At 34.9% G+C, this 26,173-nt stretch overlaps 1 protein-coding gene across 3 annotated transcripts; it reads left to right on the top strand.

The window, feature by feature from the left end:
- Positions 1-486: 486 nt before the first annotated feature.
- On the top strand, positions 487-11,877 carry LOC130934544 (uncharacterized protein At2g33490-like). Of its 3 annotated transcripts, XR_009067762.1 has the most exons (12): positions 487-946; positions 1,599-1,671; positions 2,314-2,388; positions 2,501-2,562; positions 2,664-2,732; positions 7,162-7,190; positions 7,321-7,528; positions 7,648-7,872; positions 8,089-8,145; positions 8,645-9,644; positions 9,727-10,578; positions 11,337-11,877. XR_009067762.1 is itself a non-coding variant. In XM_057864104.1 (11 exons), exons 1-11 carry the CDS (start codon positions 833-835, stop codon positions 11,354-11,356), a joined length of 1,923 nt encoding a protein of 640 aa, XP_057720087.1. In that variant the 5' UTR covers positions 488-832; the 3' UTR covers positions 11,357-11,820. The 3 variants fall into 3 exon arrangements, 2 of the variants coding, with proteins under 2 accessions (XP_057720087.1, XP_057720086.1); XM_057864104.1 differs by lacking the exon at positions 9,727-10,578 and having other exon boundaries at positions 488-946; positions 11,346-11,820; XM_057864103.1 differs by lacking the exon at positions 9,727-10,578 and having other exon boundaries at positions 488-946; positions 11,337-11,818.
- Positions 11,878-26,173: the final 14,296 nt, after the last annotated feature.

Raw genomic sequence — 26,173 nt, 5'->3', positions numbered from 1 at the left:
GTAAATAACTTATTTATTTTATAACAGATTAAATTAAAAGATTTTTATATCAATTTCATTTTAATTTTCTACTCATTCAATAATTTAAAAAAACGTGATTTTATTTTTGTTTTATTAAACTTTTTTTACCATCTCAATACTTGGGGCCTGAATTATTGGCTGAATAATGTTAGTTTCCTAGAGAATTGTTGTTTTGTAAATGACAACAAACTCAAAATGTTTGAATTTGTTCTTTAAAAAACATTATAAAATGAAAATAGTGTTAAGCATGTCAATTCCTGACTGCAGTGAGGGTTAGTGGCTTAGTGCCGCCATGCGCCCGTGCCGGAGCAATAGTTGAATACTAGTAAGATGATAGAATCTCACAACAGTGGAAAATTACGAAATCACCCCCACCCACACGTGTTAAGGGGGCAAAAGCGTGTGGGATGTTCTGGGCATTTTGGGAGGGTATGACGTTGGGGGGTTGATTCCCCAAACTCCGTATAATTCCGTCATTTTCCCGTTTCCATATTTCGCAATTTCCCATCTCTCTTTCTCTCTCTTCTCTCTCAGTCTCGTGTGATCTGCGTCGAGGTCGTTTTGACCCGCAACCTTCTTCAACGTCGTAGACGCCCCGGAATTCATTTCCGCACTTCCATCTTCCCTGATTCCGATTCGCAATCTCAGATTCTCCCCACACTCGTGATTCGCAACTGAAGAGAAAAACCTAAACGCCTCCGTCGATTCTTCTTCTTCTTTTGTCTTGTCGTTTCTACAATTTATTTTTTGGCGCTGCTGGCGTTGCCGTTTTGCGCGGTGGTGAGCGTCGTTTTGGGTGGGTGGTGGAAAGATGAAGTCCTCACTCAACAAGCTGAGGAAATTGGCACTTAACAAGAGCGTTGGGAAGGACAAGAGGGACTTTCCACCTTCCGTTAAGTTCGATGAGCTTGCTCTCGCTTCCAAGGTACTTCGCCTACTTCTTTCTCTTTCTCTCTTCTTCATGGTTTTTTCTTTTTCTCTGCACCATTCATAATATACTGTGTTTGATTCATACTGCTATGTTTGATTCAGTTTATTTTTTATTTTCGATTTAAGAATTTTGCGGGTTCGAAGTTGTCTTTTTACTTTTATTATTATTTTTAATGCACTTATGCGTGTTGCTCTTGTGCTCCTTAAATCATGAGTGGTAAAATAAAAGTACACATCCTCGTGGACTCTGTTCTGTTCTGTGTTTCCTGAATATTATTATTAATTTATTATGCTTTCTATAAATTCCTTTGAAGAAAGTAAATTAGGTTTAGTTGTGGACCTTCTTGGCAGTGATGTTTATGGATTTAGTTTTAGAGAGGAGGGGGAGAATTAGTCCATACTCCCGTGCCCTTCTAATGAACTTGATTGTATTTATGGACTACAATGTGAAATTTTGCATCTTGATGTGTTTTTTTTTTTTTTTTTTTTTTTTTTTGGGGAGGGGGATGGTCAAAACTGAAAAGGGTGCTATAGTATAAGTGAAATTATTTCATCTTCATGGTGAAAACTGAAAAGGATGCCGTGATTGCTCCCTTGCGTTTCTCTTCCACTAGTGAAGTTAAGTGTTTGTTTTCCCTGTTTCACAGGAAATGCAAGAGATGAGAGATTGCTATGACAGCCTACTCGCGGCTGCGGCTGCGACAGAAAACAGTGCTTACGGTAAATGTTAATCTTTGGATATGGTTGATTGATCTGCTTGTTTTCTTCATTCTTCACACGTAATGTCTTAGAATTCATGCAGCTAGATCTGCATTTATTTTTTCTTTGTTGCTCGTATTGATTCTCTCTCTCTCTCTCTCTCTCTCTCTCTCTCTCTCTATATATATATATATATATATATATATAGAAAATTGAAGATACTAACCAGTGTGCTTTTCAGGCATTTTTTATTTGTCATACTCCATAGTATTGGCCTGATTGGCCTTCTTCACTGTTGATAATGTGCATTAGTGTAACAGGATCTTAGGTTTGGATCACTATCTAAAGTGAGGGTAGTTTTAAAGCACGAAATTGATGGACCGATCACCTTTCGATCAATAACTTTCATTGTGTATGGGTTCCACCAAAATGATCCAAAGTTGATTAGCCGCCCTTCATTTCTTACTGAAAAACAACTGTCCTCACTTTTAAGGATCCTTTCCCTTTTTCTTGTTACGCTATAAAATCTTTGCTTAACATTGGAAAAACATTTTAAATCTGTTTAGTTTCCCTCTCCTCTCTTCGGAACAGTTTCATTGCCTTGATTATATGTAAGTATTGAATTTTTTTTTTTCCGGGTTCGTTTTGTGGATCTTGTTTCAGAATTTGCAGAGTCACTACGGGAAATGGGCAATTGTCTTTTGGAGAAAACTTCATTAGATGATTCTGAAGAAAGCGGTGAGTGAGTAAACATGTCATGGCCGTCCTATTCTGAAAAAATGCATAAGGCATTGCTAGTTGATTTAAATCATATATAGTTTTTGCTACATCTGTTATAATATGTATGCAGGTAAAGTTTTGGAGATGCTTGGAAGTGCACAGCTGGAACTTCAAAAACTTCTTGATAGCTATGTGAGCCTTTCTATGGGTGCAATCTTCTGATTTCTTTGGTCTTCTTTAACCATAATGTATGCAAAATGATTATTGTGATTCTATCCGTTTTTGTTCCCCAGCGAGCTCACATAGTACTGACAATAACAAACCCATCAGAGTCTCTTCTTAATGAACTAAGAACTGTTGAGGTATGTTCACATGTATTTTTTTTTTTGTGCTAACAGTACTTGATTAATGCATAAAATTGCGTTCATGTTTTCACTTGCCTTTTAATTCATTGCCCTTCTGTTTTAGTTATTATTGACATTAGTTAGAAAATATTAATAGAAAATGTGGCTATCTGTACATAACTTAATACATGCAAATATTTAAAGATAATGCGCGAGTGCTTATACTAAAATAGTCATCACTCAAAGTCTCAAACCAATCACATTCGTGCAAATAGATAAAAAACCAACCATTCTAACTGGTGGTTCGCACTGTTGCTGTTGTCCATTGTTTTTATACAAGAATATGATATGATGGGAAGGAGGCATAACAGCACAACTAACAAAGGCAATGCCTCATCCATGGTCTACAGTATGGTCGAATGTACAATCTGTTGAGCCTGTTCTAGAGTTAAGTTAGCTGTGGATCTATTAAGACGAAGATATAGAAAAGTGAGAGTCTGCCAACGTAACATGTTAAAGGAAAATGACAGTCTATGATTAGTGGGGTGCAAAACTGTGATGGTTCTTTGACAACTTTTCAAGTAGTATAAAAAAATAAAGTATTTATACATATAATTATATATTTATATTTATATTCACAATCACATTTAAATACAACCAGTAACATATATATTTATTTTCAATGTTGTTCAATCACAATTCAACTACAATTGGATGGTCAAACCTTGAATTAGTTAGTCTTTCAACTATTCTACCGAGAGTTTGGTTATAAATACCTTGAAATGCCAATCAATTTAGAAGCATGTATCTGTATGTCTTATTAGTTAGAATAATTTGCAATTTCTTTATTGTAAATTGTATTGTAGTTGAGACTTCATTAACTTGTTAAACACGAATACATTTGAAAACAGTAGAAAGTGTTGTGGGAGTGTCAATGCAGAACTATGTCAATAGTGTTAATGCTAGATCATTGTCTGATTCCAGTGTGCTATATGCTTTGTTGCATTAATTAAGTATGAAGAATGTCGGTAAAATAGTTAGGTCACAAGTGTAAGATACTTTTTGGCACATGGAATGTAGTTTTGGGTCACAAGAGGAAGATATTTTGGTAAATGGAGTGTAGTTAATAGGTTAACGCCATGATTACGAGTAGTTATATGTGCTCAAAAGATGCGGAGTTTAAGCTTGTGGGGTTTAAGTTTTGGTTTAGGGTTTAGGGTTTAGGGTTTAAGCTTTGGTACTATGTTAGCTCTTAATCTGGAAATGAGTTAGCACTATTATGGATAAGTTGTGGAAGGATGATATCATTGCTATTAGACGTTATGAGATTGGATCATAGCTTAAAAGTTTGTAATGGAACCATGCGATTGAAGTTGGGTGCATGAAGTGAAGTGATGTACTACTTCTAGCAGTGTAGTCAAAGAAACAAAAGGCGTGCTTAAGTAAACAATATGCGGCAAGAAAAGCCTTTGTCTGCCTTTCACAAGTTGAGGTGCACGGAGTTCACTCAAATGCTTGTTTTGCGCTTGAATGGCTTCTCTGATAATCATAAAAGCACCAAGGCAAGCTATTTTGATATTACTGGTTTTGCTTTTTTTCTCTATTTAAAAAATACCAATACACCAAAATATACTAGTCAGTCCAATAAATATTAGGTGTAGCATCTAGGAATGTAGAAGTCCAAAGTCATGTCAATATTCTATAAGCACTCAACACTCTTGACCAACCCTTGCGCTTGAAGTAAAAAAGTCAGAATCCACAACCGCTTGAACTTTTTTTAAGCTTTTCATGAGTACTCTTTGGTTATGAACCTATTATTATGCTTTATCAAGGATTTTAGTGTATAATTGCTCCTATAAAGTGTTTTGTTTATTTTGCCTTTGACTACCTCGATTACTAGTGTTTCAAATGCATAGGCCACCCAATTCTCTGATAACTCGTGCCTGATATGTGGGTTGGATGCAGGATCAAGGGCTCTTATTTTTTTAACTTTCCCTACAAGATCTTTGTAGAGTTGGCCTTTTGGTATCTTTTGAGCAATTGTGGGTTTCCCCTATGAATTTGGTTAGGAAGGAATTCTATGATCCCCCCCCCCCCCCCCCAAAAAAAAATGATTCCTTATTTATTGATTTCATTTGGGATAGGATTATTTCTTTTGTCCTCCCTTTTGTGCTTATTATATGGTTTGTTTAGTGGAGTTTCTTTAACCCAGCATTCAAATGTATTGCCATGTTTTCAATGTGCTATCCGTACCTTTTATTATGCAACATGGATTGTCCTCTTCTTGGTATATTTCCTTCTATTCTAACAAAACTTAGTATAAAAAATATTTTTTGTCCCTAACATTTGTTAAAAGTTTCGAAACTATCCTTATTGTTTAATTTTTTATTCAGTTTTGACCTTGATGTATGAAATAAATTTCGATTCTACCCCTATTGTTAATACTTTTTGTCCTTGATGTTTTCAAAAAGTTTTAAAATTACGCCGGTTTGATTTGGACCAATTTTATCCCTAATGCTTTTATAAGTTTTAATTCTACTCCTGTCATTCAAATCCGCTAAAAATCTAATAGATCAATATTTTCTTTCCAAATTTATCCTTCTCTTAATCTTCCACTCCTCCCTCAGTAAAAGCAACACCACCAGCCCCACCAATAATAAGGTTGCTGCCACCACCATTGCCTCTGCCTGCACAGCTGCAGCCACCAGTGCCTCTGCCAGCACTGCACCATTGTTCCCAGCTCCATAATCACTACTGCCACCAGCAATATCCCCCCTTTTCAACTATCACCAGCATCAACGTATCAACACAATCATCATAACCAAGAACGAAAAAAAAAAAAAAAGAAAAAGAAGGAAAAAGCAACCACAACAAGAAGCAGGAGCAGCCCCTCCTGGAAAAACGAAACCAAAAAATTGCCAACCACAACAACATCCCCCTCCTCCTGAAATGAAACCTACACCAACCACAGCAGCAGTAAACTTAGGTTTAGGAGTGAAAATCAAATCTAATTACAAGTGTTGACATCTTCGTCATTGCTAGCAAGCTTCCACCACAACATGTATTCTCCACGACATTTTTGTCTGCCTCTTGTTCTTTTTTCTCGCCGTCCTTTCTGCTCTACTAGGCCCTGGTATTTTAGGACACGAGTTTAGATCTGCTTCTGATATGCTAATGCCATCGTGAGTTCTCATGAGATTCAATAAGAAAGGGAGAATAGGTGGTGATAATGGTAGTGGTGGTGTGAAGATAATGGCAGTGGTGGTATTTTATTTTATTTTTGGTTGATTATGTTGATGGTGGTGATATTTATAAAGAGTGGATGTTGATGGTTGCAGTGGCGGTTATGGAGGATGGCAAAGACAACGGCAGTGTCAGTAATGGCAATGGTGGTGGCAGCTTTATTATTGGTGATGTTTTTATTAAGGGTTTTTCGGTTTTTTTTGGGGGGGGGGGGGGAGAGGAAGAAGATAAAGGAAGGGAGGGACAAAATTGACGAGAAAATAGACTTTTAACAGATTTTTGGATGGCAAGAGTAGAAATTAGAATTGAAACTTATTGGAAACATTAAGGGTAAAATGGATACAAATTAAACATTAGGGATATTTTTGAAATGTTTCAAAAACATTAGGGACAAAAGATATATTTTACCATAATTTTTTTATTAGTAACAATTAGTCAAATTTTTTTCTTCCAAATTTACTCTAAACCACATCATCATTGTTAATGGCATCATAATCTATGGGACCCTTATCTCTTCAACCCCATCCACCACTCCCCAGCCCTTCCTTATCATCACCATGCTGCCACCACAACGGCACTACCAACCCCACCATGGCCAATGCCACACACTGCTGCCAGTTGCCACGACCACTTCTTTTCCTCTCCTCCTACCACTCTACCGCCACTAAAACACCCACCATTGCTATCGCCTCCACACGCTGTTACTGTTGCCCATCGCCACCACCACCACAACTACCTCTTTCCCTCTCCCCTGACTCCACGACCATTGTTACCTTCACCACCACCATGCCTGAGCCTAGATCCAAAATAATCCACTCCACGACTCGTGGTCTACTGCAAGAAACCAATTCTCTCTCCTTTTGGATGGAAATTCGTGTTGATGGAGCGAGGAGAACACCACCTGGAATGAGCAATTTAATCCACAATCACAAATGTTTGCCAGACATGATATTTTAATAAATGATAGTTTAAAATGCATCAATCGAACTGCCTTCTAAATTCTCTGAAATTTATAATACTTCATCTAGATGTCAATGTAAGGGTGTATAATTGTCCAGTGTTCCATTGCAGTAGCTATTACTTTGAAAATCAGGAAATACATTGCAGAAACTATTTCCTTCAAAATGTGTTTAGTTTGCTTGGGTATTTTTAGTCTAAAATTGTCTAGGCACTCCATCTCAATGTTTTTTCATTCCTGATGCAGGACATGAAGCGGCAATGTGATGAAAAAAGGTTTGTACTTTTACTCTCTATTTATTGCTGTTTCTCTTAATATTGGGTAATGTTTTCTGAATCTGGTATTTCTTTTTCTTTTTTTTTTTAATTTCTTTTCTTTCCTCTTCTCTCTTTCCTCTTTTTTCAGAGAAGTTTATGAATACATGATCACCCAACAGAAAGAAAAAGGAAGGTCAAAAAGCAGTAAAGGCGAAAGTATTACTCCACAGCAGCTGCAAGAAGCTCATGACGAGTTTGAAGAAGAAGCAACGCTTTGTGCTTTTCGGTTAAAATCCTTGAAACAAGGGCAGTTACGCAGTCTGCTAACACAAGCAGCCCGTCACCATGCTGCCCAGGTTGTCATTAGACTTGTATCCTTCATATCCAAATCTTTTACACTCTTTTCTTTTCTCTTTTTTTTTTTTATTAAATTTTTTTCCCTGACTAATCTTGATGTACCTTTTTTGCAATATAGTTAAATTTCTTCCGGAGAGGACTTAAATCTCTAGAGGCCATTGAACCACATGTTAGGATGATCGCTGAGCAACAACATATTGATTATGAATTCAGTGGCCTTGAAGATGTCGTTGAAGGTGTTTCTGATGATGAATACACGGAAGCCATTGAAGGAGGAGAATTAAGTTTTGACTACAGAACAAACAGGCAGGGTCCTGATATTGATTCCACATCAAACTCAGAGGTAGAAACTTCACATGGTTTGAGCCTTATGTGCAATGAAGTGTGTTCATGGCTATAGGTTATGTTCATATTTTGTGTTATCTCTCTCTCTCTAAATGTTTGCAGAAGCATGTCATTCTACTTATTTGCAACTTTGCATCTGTGGAAACCCTATTATTTTTCAGGGTATGAATCATGATTCTTCAATTATAGTAACTAATAATATTTGTATTGCCAGTTGGAGGAATCAGATCTCTCGTTTGTTCGAGGTTCAACCACAGAAAATGCAGAGATGGTATTTGTTTCCCCTTTTAATTTCTGTAATGTGAAACTCCTATTTAGTCTTATATTAGTTGCACAGGAAAAATCTAACCTGATAAGCCCTGAATTTCTTCTATGGGTGAAAAGCACGCCAGAGTTAATGATATTTCTAACAATTATGCTATATGTACACAAAAAGTCAGCCACCCAATCAGCCACCCGTATAGAATACATATTGAAAATGAGTTGAACAAGAGTTACAATCATACACGAATACATGGTGGCTGATTTAGTGCTGATTTTTAGTATGCACATAGTATTTTTGTATTTCTAAATATCTGTTTAAAATTGCATTATTGTTTTTTAAGAGAAACAAAAAATCTTCTGATAACTATCAGTTGAGTCTAACTTTATTGGTAGGGTCTAGCATGGTAACAATGATATCTGCCTTGTTGATAAAGTTGGTCATCAGTTTACTAAGATTCTTTTATATGACCTGGTCACCCTCTAATACATTAGTTTATCTTCTTCAGATATGTTTAGAGAAGACCCAAGGAGACTTTAAAGTCCCTAGCAGAGATCCAAGGGTCAGCAGCTATTCAGCTCCAATACTTGCAGAAAAGAAAGTTAAATTTGACCCGGCTGAAAAAGTAAGACAAATGCTAGCATCACCTACCACTAAGTCCAGTGCTTATGTACTTCCTACCCCTCTCAACATTAAAGAATCAAAAGGTAGCTCTGTCCCTCGCCCAAGTGCAAGTGGGCTTCCTCATAATTTGTGGCATTCTTCCCCATTGGATGAAAAGAAAAATGAGAAAGATTTTGTTGATGGCAAATTGTCAGAACCAACTATCCCTAGACCACACACTGTTCTTAAAGAAAGCAACAGTGATACTACATCAACCCAATTACCCCGCCCTTTATCAGATGGACTATCTCCCCCACAAGTTGATATTTTCAGTGCTTCTGATGCAGGTAAGAAAACCAAAAGACTAGCGTTTTCAGGTCCATTGACAAATAAACCATCATCAGGGAAACCTGTTTTATCTGCCATTTCTACAGGGTCAACTGAACCACCTCCTATTTCTGTGGTTTTAACTCGTTTACCAGTGCCTCAGCCTTCTTCCCCAAAAGTATCTCCTAGTGCTTCACCTCCTCTTGTTTCTTCCCCTAGGATAAGTGAGCTTCACGAGCTCCCTAGACCCCCTGGTAATCCATCCACTAAGCAAGTGAAATCTTCTAGAACAGGTCACTCTGCACCATTAGTATTCAGAAATCCAGAGCATCCTGTGATCAATAGACTTCCTACAGCTGTATCAAGTGCAGCTTCTCCACTTCCAACACCCCCAATAATTGTCTCCCGAAGCTTTTCTATTCCTTCTAGTAGTCAAAGGGCTATGGCATTAAATGTTAGCAAGTTTTTGGATAATCCCCAAGTTTCAGAGCAGGCTGCAGAATCTGCATCCCCGCTAACACCTGCAAGCCAGAGAGCAAGAATATCTGACCTGGCTTCTCACTCTAGTGAAATCCAAGGTAAGATTCTTTTTATTGTTATTATTCATAGGGCTAAAATGGTTTGTTATCATCAATGAGTAATATGGTCAGTACATGTTAGGCTCAAACTTTGGACGGATAGGATATCCTGCTGCAGCTCAAACATGAAACTTCTTCTGGCAACAGTTCAAAATATATTTCTGTGATAATAAATTCCATTTTTAAAATTTTGGTTGGGCAAATTGTAGAATGTGTGGTCAGCTCATGCTTAGTTCTTACTACCAGTTATAGCAGGATTTATTCCTTTTCATGTGTTTGATCGAAAATTGCTAAACCATTTAATATATACTCCATAATGAGTACTTGAGAAAATATTAGCAGAACTAGTTAAACAAATCAGCCCAGCAATTTGATTAACCTCATTATTTGGGTTGCAATTGTATCTGCAAGCTGTAATGTTTCACTGCAATGACCATTTTTGCTTAAGAATCAATATTCAATCCTGATTCCACCATGCTAATGGGGGGAAATTATGTCTTTTGTTTCTTTTATTTTATATCTTATATTCCATTTATTATTTTGTTCTTACTCATTTATGAATCTTGTGAATCACTAACTCATCTGATAATTCTAATACGTGAATATGAAGTAAACATTTTAGGAAGTGGATTGTCGACAGTGTCATACCTACCCAATATAATATCTTTTATAACCTTACAGAGTTGTTACCAAGAGATGCACAAAAACTGGTCTTTAACGGCTAATATATTTCACTGTCATCCCTCTACTTGCAGTTAGATGAATCTGTTAATAGAGCGCCTAAGAAGTAGTGGAATCCATTATGTAACAGCCAAGCCTTACTCTTGGATTGACTAGTATTACAAGTACCATATCTCTTTAGGATATGGTCTCGAAGTCTCTAAGAGAGTTTATAAGTATGAGGCATCTCTCACCTCTTGAGCTAGCTTTTGAGGTGAGTTAGGCCTACTCAATTTTAATATGGTATTAGAGCCTATCCGATTTAATCTAGTTGGATTACCTGCAAATATTCATTCTTGCAATCAAACTTCATACTCCAGATGTGCATTCTTGGAGTGGGTTAGGCCCACTTCAAGGAATTGATCTCTAGAAAGTTTGAGACATTCTTTATTTCCTGAGTTTGCTTTTGGAGTGGGTTAGGCCCACTCAATTCTAATAACCAGGCCATTAACACTGCCATCTCTTATTCATGTCATGGAAGTTGCTTATTAAGGAGGAATGGGGTCAGCTATGTAAAATTGTAATTACAAACGGATAGCATAGACAAGGTTCAGGAATATATTCTATTTTTAACAATAAAAAAAAAAATCATGCATAGGAGCAAATATCCATGTGTATCCTCTTATGATTGTGTGTGTGCATGCACGTGTGTTTAATTTAATTTTATTTATTTTATTCTTTTTCTTCCTTGTAAACCCTTGCATTGTCACGGTGATGATGCTACATCTTTGACTGTGCCCTCATTCAAAGCACCGATTATTAACTTTTATGAATTAAGCTGAAACCATTGCCCGTTTTCAAATAGATGATGTTCTTCGTCATCATTCCTTCACTTCATAACTGCATGGTTTGTGTTGTCAATCATGATGATCAAGCAGAATTTGCATTTTGCACCAACTTTCCTTGCTTTTGATGTAGTTTGCCTTGTTATCTTATTCTTGAGGGAAAGAATGTGAGTGTGAGTTTTTTCAGTTGATGCAGGTGGGAGCTGAATTTCATGCACATTCGCCCGGGCTTTCCGAGTTCTTAGGGACAAAAGTGTTTTAATTCTTATATTGCTTGTGGAATCCGTATCACTAGCATTGCAGAGTTCTAGGGTTTTTCCCGGCAGAAATTTCAGGCAAGAATATGTAAATATGCCGTTTTATGTATTGTTTAGCTTCTCATCTCAATTTGTATCTATATTTTTATTTTTATATAACCAACGATGATGGGAACTAAACTCTACATCATTGTGTCATTACATTATGTCGTGTATAGATTCAGACGAAAAATTTTGTTCACTTCTCGGAGTAAAATTCAACTTGGACCTCTTCAACTTGTGGACGATTAAAGTTGTCTAGAAACAGATTCAGATGCTCACCTCCCATATATGAATTTAGATATCTTAAAGTGGAAAAATTTGTAAAGTGATGAATTGTAGGACTAGATATCATTTGGCCAATAACTTTCACTATAAGTTTGCTTTCACAAAATTATTCAAAGGTGATTACTCGCCTTATTTTATCACTGAGTTCTTTCATTTCAAAATATCCAGACTCATCTTCAGTTTCGGTTTCCTAGCTGTTAAATTTACGAACAAATTTTTAATCGGTGGGTGGGATGACGGTGGTGGTGGTGAGGTGAAGAGTTGGAGGAGTTAAAATTGGTTAGGGTTAGAGGAGAGAACATTAAAATTGGAGAAAAAAAATAGAGTAAATTATCATTTTTGTCCACGAAAATTGAAAATGTTGATATATCTATCTATAGAAAAAGAAAATTACTATTTGTACTTATAAAATATGAGTTCTATACAACAAAATTATTCTTACATTAAAAAATCACATAAAAATTTCAAATTACCCTTATCATCATTCGCATCATCTTTTCCCTTCTTATTAACCACTCCATCATCTTCATATGTTTATCACCTTATCACCACCACTAATCCCATCTGCTGCTGTCCTTCTACCGCTGTGGCCACCCTTTCTTCTCTCCTTTCCTGGCTTGTCCTCGCCGACAAGGGGACCTTCACACCAGCCCTTGCTTTGTTGCCGCCAGCAACCCTAGAGCGCAGTGCCCTCCCTCTCCTCTTTTCACCTAACATGGCTACATTCTCCTCGTTACTGAACCAGTGTCACCAACAGGCCACCGCGCAAGCCGCCACCACTGCGGTCCCCATCGGCGAGCTCTCTCTCTCTTTTGCCATCTATTTTAAACAACCGAATCCTAATTCACTTCTCCTTCTCTCCTCTTCTTTCTTTTCTTCTTTTCTCTTCAAGAACCAGAGACCTTCGAACCACCATCATAGCCTTGCCATCATCGCCGTCCGCACTTCCAGCCGCCAGAACTGCCGCGAACCACCGTCGTCTCCACCGTCTGCGACAAACCCGAGCCACCCTCACCATCCCAATCGTTCTTTCTTTCGGTCCAGACCACTGTCAGCGAGCCACTCACCAGTCTCGCACCTCCTCCACCGAACCTTAACTCCGCCCCTATTCTCACTCTCTCTTCTACCCCCAACGAACTGCCGACGACGTCACCATCATCATCAGCTTCTCAGTCGCCGAATCTAGCAACTACCATAGCTAATGTCTCTTTCGTCGAAACAGAGTTGAAAGAGTTTGGCTCAGGTGACGATTATTCAATTAGTTCAATTTTCCACATGGCCTATTTGAATTTGATAATTGATTTGTTGTAGGAGCACTCTTCTTCTGAGTTCAATGAAAAATTAAAAACGATGATGATAAGCATAATTTAGAGTTTTAAGTAATTTTTTAGTATTTGGATAATTCTGTTGTATGGAACCCATGTTTCATAAATACAAATGGTAATTTTCTTTTTCTATGGATAGATATATCAGCGTTTTCAACTTTCGTGGGTAGAAATGGTAATTTACTCAAAAAAATATTAACTAACAATTGATTGGTAAAAATTTGATAATAAGAATAAAATTAAAACTATTTTAAATATTAACAATTAAATTAAATTAAATTAAATATTAAAAATAATTTTAAAAAATTTAATAAATTTTAAAGATAAAAAATATATTTTATACGTATAGTTATTTTTGCGACTAAACTATCACTCTTTGTCATGATGTGGCTGCCTTTTTATGAAGCTTGTTTTTTTCTTTTTTCGGTTCACTCTGTCATTTCTATTCAACAAAAAAAAAGTGGGTTGTACCAATTTAATTTAATTTAATTTTATCGCTCATTCTTAAATTAAATATTTTTAATTTTGCACAAAATTAATATTAATATAAATTTTTATTAAACATTTATAAATTAAAAGAAAACAAAATAGTACTTTTCTAATCACAATATATCTTTTCAATATATATTTGTAATATAAAATAATATAATAAATATAAATTAATTAATAAATTCTTAAAATATAAAAATAATAATTATTTTAGTATAAAAATAAAATTAAAAAAAGACATTTATTATGAATATAATAAAAAATTTTATATAATTATTTAAGAATATTCTTATTGATTAAGATTTAATGGCTGGGTGAGTGCGTTTAACCTGTGACCTAGTGATTGAATTAGTAACTCAATGTCTCAATGCTCAAACAGTTTAATTGATTCAATTACTGATTAAGTTTTAATAACTAATGAAAAAAAGTAGTTGTAAAATTTAGGAATACTTCTAACTTACAGTAGAGACTTTCGAGCTAATGTAAAACTATGCATAATTATAGTATATATCACGAAAATTTTCTGTTAGAAACAAGAGATTAAATTGGAGAATAAATTTGTGTAAAATCAGACGAGAAACAAAATATATTTTATAAAGATATACCAGGAGCAAAGCTAAAGTTTTAAATTGGAAGGGCAACATAAAAAATATAACCAAAATGAGAAAACAAATAAAATTAGAAAGACTAAATTGTAAAATAATGAATTTTCCATATAAAAAATATCTAGTTAAAGGGGCATTATCTCCTTCCTATAATCGAGCCTCTGATGTCCATTTTTTTTTTTAGATATATTTTGATGGGTAAGCATAGAGAATTTTTTCATTTTTCATTTATCTCTATCATAAAGAATAAAAGTGTGAAATTCAAAATATCAAAGTGGACAATATCTATAAATAAGTGGTTGGAATATATTCGATATAAGTGGTTAATTTGATTCTTGATTTTTTTTATGTATATATAGTATAATTGAATAGTGAATAATAAAATTTTTTATTTAAATATAAAAAAACGATGTGGTATGGATGCAAACTATTTAAATCTCTCTAAAATTTGGATATTATAACCTTTTGTTGTGTGTGGGGTGGTGGAGGAAGGGGAGGGGGAGATGATTAACATTATGACTTCTTTAAGTAATTTGTTCATTTTAATAAACCACGGAAACAAGTGACTCCTCCTAATCTCTTTATGGACACAGCCTTATGTGACCAGAAATTCAAGTTGTACACGCATCATTCTAAGCATATCACGTTTCTTCTTCTCTCACTAGGACAAACAAGTTAAAATAAGTTTTTTGTTGTAAAATAAATAAATAAATAAGATGTAATAATATAAAATAATGAAATATAATTAGATAGCTTTAATAATAATATTTATTATGATTATTTTTTTAATATAATAAAGATGATTAATATATTTATTAATATTATATGTTGTAGTATATGAAGAGAAAAAATAAAGAAAAATTTTGTATGTAGAGAAAGAAGAAATATTTTGTATTTTTTATTGTGTATATTTCTTGATCTCATATCATGCTTTTATAGGTATAGAAAAATTTGCTTTTCAAATCACATTTATTTTGTTTCATCCTAAGGACATGTTCTTTTTAATATAGAAAATAGGTTGTCAATAAATGAACATTTATTATTATCCTATTCTCATCACAACACTTCTCTTTGGATGTCCATTTAGGATTATGCCTCGTTAAAACTTTACTAAAGCAAAATTTAATGGAAAAAAATTTTAGTGAAGGAAAAAGAGTACAATATCCTTTGTAATGGAGACGGCCTCATTAAAAACCTTGTCAAGAAAAAACCCAATGAAAAAAACCGAGAAAATGACAAATAGGTCCCTGACCTTTTGTCCCGCAGACATTTTCATCCCTGACCATTAAAAAATACTTTTAAGTCCCTGACCTTCACAAAACTTGGACGGATCAGTCCCTAATGGAGGCATTTGGACGGATTTGTCCCGGACGGAGACATTTGGAGGGAGGGACTGATCTGTCCAAATTTTGTGAAGGTCAGGGACTTAAAAGTATTTTTCAATGGTCAGGGACGAAAATGTCCGCAGGACAAAAGGTCAGGGACCTATTTGTCCTTTTCTCAAAAAAACCTGACCAAGGAAAAAAAGAGTACAATCTCCCCGTCTTGTCAACATCATTTAATATCTTGAAATCGGCGCATCCCAATCTGATGTACCAATTTTTCAAAAGAGGATTTTGGAAGTGACTTTGTGAATAAATATGCCAGATTGTCACTTGAGCGGATATGTTGGATATCAATTGTCCCTTGATTTTGAAGATAGTGAGTAAAAGAGAATTTAGGAGAAATATGCTTTGTTTTATCACCTTTAATGTATCCACCTTTAAGTTGAGCAATGCATGCTGTATTATCCTCAAACAGGACGTTGGAGCTATCTTATGATCAATCAGTCCACATGATGACAGGATATATTGATTCAAACTTTTGAGCCAAAAATACTCGCGACTTGCTTTATATATCGCTAGTATTTCAGCATGATTAGAGAAAGTTGCTGCTATCGTCTGTTTCGTGAACCTCCATGATATAGCTGTACCACCATATGTGAACAGGTTTCCTGTTTGAGATCTTCCTTTGTGTGGATCAGACAAGTATCTAGCATCTGCATAGCCAACTAATTGTGACTTGGATCCATATGGATAAAACAATCTCATATCCACTGTTCCTTTTCTTTGTCATCCTTTTTTAAAGATGCTTGATAAAGATCGACTAGCTGCCTTGGGATACGACAGGTACGCGACCAATGATTTATTTTGCCCAGTGTTTCTTTTTTTATCCCACTTCTGGTAAGATCCTTTTTTGTGAACATAATTATTATTCCTTCTATAATTTTTCTTGCTACCAAAACCTTGCTACTTACCTCTTCTAGGGTAATAATTTGCTGCATTTGCTTCAGAAAATAGGGCGGCGCCAGCTGGGCACGCTTCATGATTTCTTAAAAGCAATTCACTGTTGCGTTCAGCAACAAGAAGACAAGAAATTAACTCAAAATATTTTTTAAATCCTTTTTCTCGATATTGCTGCTGCAGGAGCACATTCGAGGCACGGAAGGTCGAGAAAGTTTTCTCTAGCATATCATTATCAGATATTTTTTTTCCACATAATTTCATTCGTGAATTGATTCGAAACATTGCTGAATTATATTCATTTATGGATTTAAAATCCTGTAGACGCAAGTTCGTCCATTCATATCGGGTTTGAGGAAGTATCATTGTCTTTTGATGATTATACATTTCTTTAAGGTCTTTCCACAGATCTGCAGGATCTTTTAATGTGAGATATTCATTTTTCAATCCTTCGTCAAGATGACGACAAAAAAAAATCATGGCCTTGGCTTTATCCTTCTGGGATACATTAGTTTCAACATTAATGGTATCTCCAAGATCCATTTAATCAAGATGGATTTCAGCATCTAGTATCCATGATAAATAGTTGTTTCCAGATATATCAAGAGCATTAAATTCAAGATGAGAGAGCTTTGACATAATGAAAATTTGTTACCTGAGTCTTCCTAAAATTTGATCAAAGTCTTGTGCTGATAACGTGTTGTAAAATAAATAAATAAAAAGGATGTAATAATATAAAATAATAAAATATAATTAGATAGCTCTAATAATAATATTCATCATAATTACTATCTGAATATAATAAAGATGATTAATATATCTACTAATATTATATATTATAGTATATAAATGAAAAAATAAAAAAAATTTGTACATCAAGAGAGAAACACAAATAAACCATTGAAGGAAACTTGTAACATGAATAAGCCAAATGGAAAAGTGACTCACGAATGAGCCAAAGCCTATTTCTATACAATTTGAACCTAATAGGTTCGAACTCTATTTCAGCATAAATCGAACCTAATTGGTTCGAACTTCACCTATATAATTCGAATCTAATTGGTTCGAATTACTATACATGTCGTTGCTCAAATAATTCGAACCTAATTGGTTCGAATTACATGCAATACAAATTGAACCAAGATGGTTCGAATTAGTAAGGAACAGAGCTGAATATGTTACGTGCATGGGAATAAATTAGTGTACGAGTTACATTAATCAAGACATGATGCAGCAATTAAGTAACATCAAATAAACTAACATGAAAGTACTAAGTACAGATGTTTTTAGAGTAACACAGAGATACATGTAAAAAAGGTGGATACGAAGTAACACTGATAACAAAATACATAGACCAACATGGGTAACATACAACTCGGCACATAAATCATCTAAAAAGGTGTGACCCCGTGAAGCAACGACGTGGAACCCGTGTCCTCTGACCTCTTCGGATAAGCGGCTCCTCATCCTCGTCCTCGTCCTGCGGGGCTGGCTGTGCAGGCGTCCTAGGCTGGACATGTACCGGTCGGGATGAGGACGGCCCGGCAACTGAATGTGACCTAGCAGTATGTGCCGACGCTGGGGTACCACCCAAAGCGAAATACTGAGGAGGAGGCACGGAGGGCGGCTCATTCAGATCGACATCTAACGCTGCCTGTGTCCCCGTCGTCTGACTCCACCCAGGGACAGCCTCATCATCATGCATCATGGCACTGATGTCATCAAAGAAGGGGGATCCAAGATCCCCATCAAACCCAACACCGGCAAGTAAGTCCGAAAACGTGCTGCCTGGACTCACCCATGGCCTAGTCTCCTGAGGTGTGTGGTCGTAAGGGGAAACTCCAACGAAGTAATCTCCCAGCGGCACCTCCCCAAGTCCAGCCTCAGCATGGGCAGCGGGATCTCCGGTGGCTTGCCCCTGTCCACCAGCCTTAGCATGGTCCTGGCCCGCAACGGGTGGCCTCCGTCTGCCTCCACACCCTCGTCCTCGACGACCACCCCTACCTGCCTCATCAGCCTCGTCGATAGCCTGCTCTAGCCACCTCCACTCACGCTGGCTCCGTCGTGTCCTGACACGAGCTCTCCTCTCAACTCGTCGCCTATCAGGGACGTCGTCGACTCGATCCATGTCGGAAACTCGCCCAGGACCCCTCTGTGATGCCTCGACAGGAATAGGAACGCCCCTCGGATCCCCCAAATCAAACTCGGGTGATAAGAACCTCTTTTCATGCCGAGTCCACCAGTCTAGGAAGGTGTGCGAAGGTCCAGGGTCAGCAACAACATCGAACCGGAGGACGTGGTCCGCACAGGTCTCCCAATGAGTATGCCAATGTCGTAATATAGACGGGAACCAACGATCACCGCCTCTCCCGTCCTTCGACATCAGAAAGTCGATGTTAAGGGCGGGACGCGGTAGAGGCTGCACACCACCGAACTGAGGTAGAACCCTAGCTACCTGATGCCACTCTACAACGGCAAAGTATATAAGCGACGTGACAGACTGCCAAAGCGCCGTGTGGCGAGGCTCCAATGCCTCCGGATGCACAACCTGAAGTACATCGGGGGAGCTATACGGCATCCAAATAAACTGCACAGAAAAATAACTATGTTGTCACGCCAACTCTTATAATACAGAAACATTGGATGTCTAATTATTCAAATAAAAGTATGACAGGAACAACACTAACATCCGCATGCAAAACCACTAAAATAAACCATTTGCAATACCACTACAATAAACCACTAACAATACCACCTAACATAAACTACTAACAATACTACCTAACATAAACCGCTAACATAAACTAATAACAATACCACCTAACATAAACCACTAACAATACTACCTAACATAAACCGCATGCAAAACCTCTAATATTAACCATTTGCAATTAACACCACCACTAAAACCACAGGCAAAACCACTAACTCAAATAAACCGTGTGCACAAACTATTCTATGTACTAACCTCGTCCTTGATCACCCCAGCTATATGAGCAACCCCGTCCAACCGGTACAGCCTTTCAGGATCGTCCCCCATAAGCTGAGTCCTCGGTTCAACTATTTCTTGGATCGAATCTGGGTCGTTTTCTCTGGGATTTGGTGGGGTATGAGAAATGAGAAGTGGTTCAAATTTGCTTGATTCGAACTCCTTTTATACCACAATTGCATGTAATTCGAACCAATTAGGTTCGAATTATTTGAGCAACGACATGTATAGTAATTCGAACCAATTAGGTTCGAATTATATAGGTGAAGTTCGAACCAATTAGGTTCAAATTATATAGAAATAGGCTTTGGCTCATTCGTGAGTCACTTTTCCATTTGACTTATTCATGTTACAAGTTTCCTTCAATGGTTTATTTGTGTTTTTTACCCAAAAATTATTTTATATTTTTTATTGTGTATATTTCTTTATTTGAGATCATATTTTTATAGGCTTACAAAAAATTTACTTTTCAAACTATATTTATTTCAAGGTTCTGAAAACCGAACCGGTCATCGAACCGTTTTAGTTACTGGTTCACTGGTTTAGTGGTTCAACCGGTCCAACCGTGGTCCAACTGAAAAAATCGTTTTATATTAAAATAATAAATAAATTATAAATACACTTCAAAACATAATTATAGTCTAATATAAACTTTAAAATATCTTCTAAATTAAAAAACTACATGAAATGTTATCAACCACAATCTTAAGATCTTTAGACAGTACAAACTTAAATATTTTGCTTTCAAAGTTTAGTAGTTTACTACTATAAGAGAAACCAAAATTTTTTTTTCATCCTATAAATGTTTGCTTTGATGATATTAATCAATAAAGCAATTATATCCAAAAAACATCAAACCATTTCCAACTCTGGTTTAAATTTATCCAAGCAACAAAGAAAAAGAATGAAGGTTTCGTCATAAAAAAAAAGGATGAAGGTTCCTCGAAATAGCAGCTGTACAATCCACATCATTTAACACAAACTAGAAGTTTAGAAATCTCGTTCTTCCATAGCTACTGGCTCAAAGCTATCGCCACCTAAATCTAACCTGCCACCTAACATATCACAAATTTCTAATCAAGAGGAGACTCAAACTTGCAGACTCACAGTAAAATTATATTCACTTGAAGAAACTCAAAACAAATCAGAAAAGCAAAAGGATTTCATAATAACCAAAAGCTAAACTTGACATTTTAATGCCCCTTCATCGTGTTACTAAATAAATCATCAAAACAGCCACAATCAAAGCACATGTAAATCACAAAACTTGACCCTACACTTGTCTACTTTGCCATTGAACAAAGCTGAAAACACAAAACTAAGTTACAGGTAATTCTAATTTCTAACCATGCCAACCCAAATTTCAGCAACTCTAAATTTAAGCTCAGGTACTAATATGCAAGGTCAATTATTAGAGCGTGGTCCTCAAAATCTTAGTAAAACAACACATAATTTCGATTCTGCAACATTAAACCAAGATAATCCATATTGATCAGCATCATGCGATAATTCATCTTTACTGACCGAGGTATCATTATCAGCAACACCACACACAAAACAGCAGCTTAGAAGAACCAAAGCTAATCAATAATCACAACACATTCAATAATCAATAATCAGTAAATTAAAATAATAAAATCACAACACACACAAAACAGCAGCATAGCAAAACCAAACAGAGAAATAAATTTCACACATCAGAAATTACCAAAACACAGAAAATAAAAGAAGAAAGCTACAAACCCTAAGATGGAAGACGTGGCGTGACTGAGTGTCGCGGACGACAAGGACCGCGGCGAGTAGGACGACTGAGAAATAGACAGCGGCGCAGCTGAAAAGTGGATGACGGCTTGACCGAGAGGAGGAGGAAACGGCGGCGCTTGCAATGATTCTTCCTCTATGTGAGCGCGACAGCGGCGCAAGAGAGCACCTTCGAAGCTAGAAGCCTTGAACAGAGCACGAAAGAGGGAGACACCGAGACAAGGAACACCTTCGAACGGGACAGAGACTGCGGTGGAACAGAGCTAGCGCCGGCGGGACTGTAGCTGCGCGAAAAGGAGGGACTAAGCTCGCCGGCGTTGAGAAGAACGACTAGCTCTAGGGTGATGGGAGGGACGAGGGAGGGTGTGCTGCTGCGCCATTGGAGATTTGGAGTGGGTTAGGGTTGGTAACATAAGAGTTGGGGAGGGGGTTACTGAATGCTGAACGATGCGTTTTGAGTGTTTTTGTGCAAAGTAAAAAACCGGTCGGGTTCTGGTTCGGTTCGACTGACCGATTATCGGTCGGTTCAGTGGTTCAATAACGATTTTTATTTTTTCCGATTTTGACATAAAATCGAACCATAATCCTCATCGGTTCGCGGTTCAACCGGTTCGACGGAGCAGTTCGAACCGGTTTTTAGAACATTGATTTATTTTACTTCATCCTAAAAACTAGTTCTTTTCAACATAAAAATTAAATTATCCATAAATAAATTCTTATCCTATCTTGGTCACAACACTTCTCACACTCTACCAGGTTCTTCTTTTATCTTTCTTTCTTCTTTCATTTTATTTATTTATTAAATAAAACCGTCTACCATGTTCTGTACGTCTCTTTTAAATAAAATTCTATTCGCATGAATATAACTTTCTACCTAATAATAGCTCGGAGACTAATAAAATTCTTAATCCATGGTTCGTGGTATATTCATATGAATGTGAGTAAATGATAAAACAAAATTTACCAATGATTTTATTCTTGTTAACTTAAAATTGATGACAAGAGTATTACTGTTTTCCAGATAATCTCGCAAATATTCCCTCAAATGAAAAACTTTCCTAAAAACAACATAATGGTATATCAATTATTGAATAAGGGAATATTTAGAGTGAGTTTGGATTGTCTTTTTAATAAAAAAAAAATTAAATTAAATTATTTTTATTTAATTTTAAATTTATTTAGATATTTTAATTTTAAAAAATATTTTTATTAAGAAAATAAATTATTTATTTTTTTAAAATTTAATAATATTTAATTTAAAAAAATAAAAATAAAAGACATTTTTAATTTTTAAAATTTTTTTAAAAAAATCTAACTATAAAAGAATTTTGTCGGTTATTTTTTTAAATAAAAAATAAATATTTTTTTTTAAAAATCAATCCAAGAGTATGATATTTTTTTTAAAAGGCTATTCAAATATAAAATTCTATCTGGTTAAAAGGTAAATTGAGAAAAGCAGGCAGAAGAAAAATCCAATTAAAACAAGTTGATGAATGAAAGTCCAATTCAAATTAACAAAGCTGAGATGTTAGTGTCCCAACTTCCATGTCTTTTTCAACATTAAGATATACTGTCCCATAGCTATATTTATTATTACTAAATGTTTGGCCATATGGGATTGGAACACTTCATTCTTTTATTTTTAGTCTCTTGATATCGGTGCCTAAGTGCCTGAAATATTCGCGCACAACAAAAGAGTCGCTCAATATTTAATGAAGATTGAAGAATAAAGGTTATATTAAAAAGAGATATAAATTGAAAAATCAGCAAGAGAATTAGAGAATTGCTATTTTTTAATTTCAAATTCTAGCTAGAAAGGACAGCACGAGTTAATGGCAGAAAGATAAATATTCATGATGAAGGCTGAAAAATGTCTCACAAAGAAAAAGAGAGTTCTAAGATAATTGTTTAATTGTTAAAGAACTGAATATTTTGTTTTAATTCTTTCGTGTGTATATGCAGGATGCAGCCTTAAGAATTTGAATGTGGCCTCAAAGTTGTAAATTTTTCCGTTGACTGATTTTTGAAAATATAGAGCCGGGTAAAATTGTTAGTTTGTTACAAATTTTTAGAGACAAAAAAGCGTTTTTAAGAGGAAAAAATAGAATATATAAAATTAAAATCGTTTGTATTTAGGTGTACCTGAAATGAATTGTGTGTAAATAGAGTGGTGAAATGAGGTTAGAGGTGATAGTAAATGAGTTTAAAGTTCTTTTAGGTTTTGTTTGGATATAAAAAAGAAAATGGAAGGAAAGAAAATAAGAGGAAAGAAAATGAGAAGAAAGAAAATAGAAAGAAAAATGAAGTTATTTGTGTATTATTTGGATGAAGAGAAAATAAATAGAAAGAAAATAAAAAAAAATTTCTTTTGTTTGGATAAAAAGAAAAGTGAGAAGAAAAAAAATTATAATAATATAAAATTACATTAATACCTTTAAATATTTTGTTTTCTTTATTAATTAAAGAATAAATTTATAATTTGACTAACTTTTATCCATTTTCTTTCTATTTTTATCTCATCCATGGAGAGAAAATTTTTTTATGGAACTTACCTTATATTTTTTTTTCATCCAATTTTTTCTTTTTATTCAAACAACAAAAAACTCACTTTTTTTTATTTTTTTTTTCCATTTTCTTTCTCTTCATTTTTTATAAATCCAAACAACCTTTTACCGTTAGAATGACAGTTGAAAGTACTTATTAGGAATTTTAATATTTTTTCAGCAAGAATTTAAACAGATTTAATATAAATTGGATGATTCATATCTAAAGTGTTGGGAGATATTTATAGAACACAATAATAAATTAGGTCATCAGTAATGTGATCTTTATCTAATCAAAATAAAAAATTATCTTTTATTATGTAAGAAATTACTGCTAAAAAATTATATAACTTTTACGTTTAGCTTTTACATTCACTTCATAAATTAAAAAATTAATTGACATTCTATCAATTTTGCCATTCAATCTCAACTACAATAAAATATATCAAAACAATCATCAAAGTTCTTGAATATTTTTTTTATAACTATGCTTTATAAACAAATATTTTTTTTAATATTATTATTAGTACTCTTTGTTAAGTTTTAATTTTTATCAATTATTTATTTATTTATTTTATTAATAGTATGAATATTTTATTTTAGAATTTTTTTATGTTCACTTATGTATATCATTGTATTTTTTTAATAGAATTTTTAGTATTCATTGTTTATGTCTTTTTTTAATTATTTTTATTAATACATATTTTTTTATATAACTTTATTTTTTTATTTGACTTTGTATATTTTTTACTATGTATTCTTAAATTAGTATATATTTTATTTATTATTATTAATTTTTATAATATAAATTTTATTAAAAAGATATAATTAAATACAAAAAAAATACTAAAGAAGAGTACTAACAAATTATAATAAAAGAGTACTAATTTTCAATACATAAATTTAAATTCTTTTCAAAAGTAATTATAGTTAAAAAGTGTTAAAATAATAAAAATTTGAATGATATAAATTCATGTTTTTTTTAATAATTTTTCTCTAAACGTAATTTTGAATAATATAATCCAAACAATATTCATTTTATTATAATCCATTTTAATATAAAATTATCAAACATAAATCACGTTAAAATTAACTCACTTTTTATCAAAATGAAATTCGTAAAATGAATTTTATATAAAATCTAGTTTGCAAACTCTAATTCAGATTTTGCTTCCTAGGTTAGGGAAGACCTATTTTATCATTGGGCTCTTAATGTTAGACTTGGCTTTATGGATCTAGGCATGAACATTATTATTAACCATTCTTTAGGCTAAAAATCTTGAATTCCAACTTATTAAATCTGTGTCAACGGATTTTAAATATATATTAATACTTTTCGTACCATATCTAAGTTTTTGAGTGAAAATAATAAAATAATACACTAATAGTTCTAATTAAAAGAAAGGGAAAACGGAGATAATTTATAGGAGTTATAATAGGAATGATTTTATACGGTTTCAAACCATGTCAATAAGGGTTGGCTTACCTTACCAAAATAAATGATATGAAAATTCTATTTCACCCTATTTTTAGGGAGATTAGCAACCCAACGATTTTATGGGGGTAAAAATGTTGTCGTTTTTATGGGGTAAAATTTTTGAAAACATTTACCAATTTATTATTGCAAGTATACAGGAGTAGTTAACATCATAAGCATGAAATATTAACAGAACATTCACATATCATCATATATTAGTACAATATTTACAGACCTATCAGTATATATTCTATAAGGTAACTATATACATATATGAACATATGACATCTCCAAGCCCTAACCCATACAAAAAGCCATTAAGCTGGGCTAGCCAAGCATTTCTAGACTCTCTTATTCTCTCTGTACACTAACAAAAGGGAGAGAGTAAACTGAAAAGTACTAAACTAAAATGTCACCAAAATATTATCTGTTGTCTCCCTAACTGAACTCAAACATCGTCATTCAGTAGATCCTCGTGTGGCCCGTCTACGGATGAACCACTCCCAGAAGATGGTAATTTCTCTTCCTCAAGATCCTCCTCTTCTGACTCCTCTAGTATAGATGCTCCATCGGATGAACTTCTACTCCCACCCAATATAGGACCATTGGCGTACACCGGAGCTAACGCTTCACTTAGTGGGCTGAACTGTGTCTACAATTGCTCGGTTGGAGAAGGAGGTGCCTGACGAACCGGAGGTATGATGACGTCTGGAGGTGGATTTGGGATGTAACCCTTGCCTGCATCAGGCTCAAAAACCGCCTGATGTAGAAGCTGAGCATGGATTAGTGGACCGGGAAAAAGATGATCGTGGCCGTTAGGATGTAGCCAAGAAAGAGAAAAATCATAAGGCATGTCCTAGTCAAAGTTCGGACTATCCAGTGGGTGTGAGAAGGGTCTGTCACATAGTACGTATAATCGAACACGAGGTTCCCGCCAAAAAGATAGTAACTTCCAAAAGTCGGGTCCTA

Source organism: Arachis stenosperma, chromosome 6 (assembly GCF_014773155.1).
Source record: "Arachis stenosperma cultivar V10309 chromosome 6, arast.V10309.gnm1.PFL2, whole genome shotgun sequence".
Taxonomy (NCBI): Eukaryota; Viridiplantae; Streptophyta; class Magnoliopsida; order Fabales; family Fabaceae; genus Arachis; species Arachis stenosperma.
This window is presented reverse-complemented; position numbering and strand designations above follow the sequence as displayed.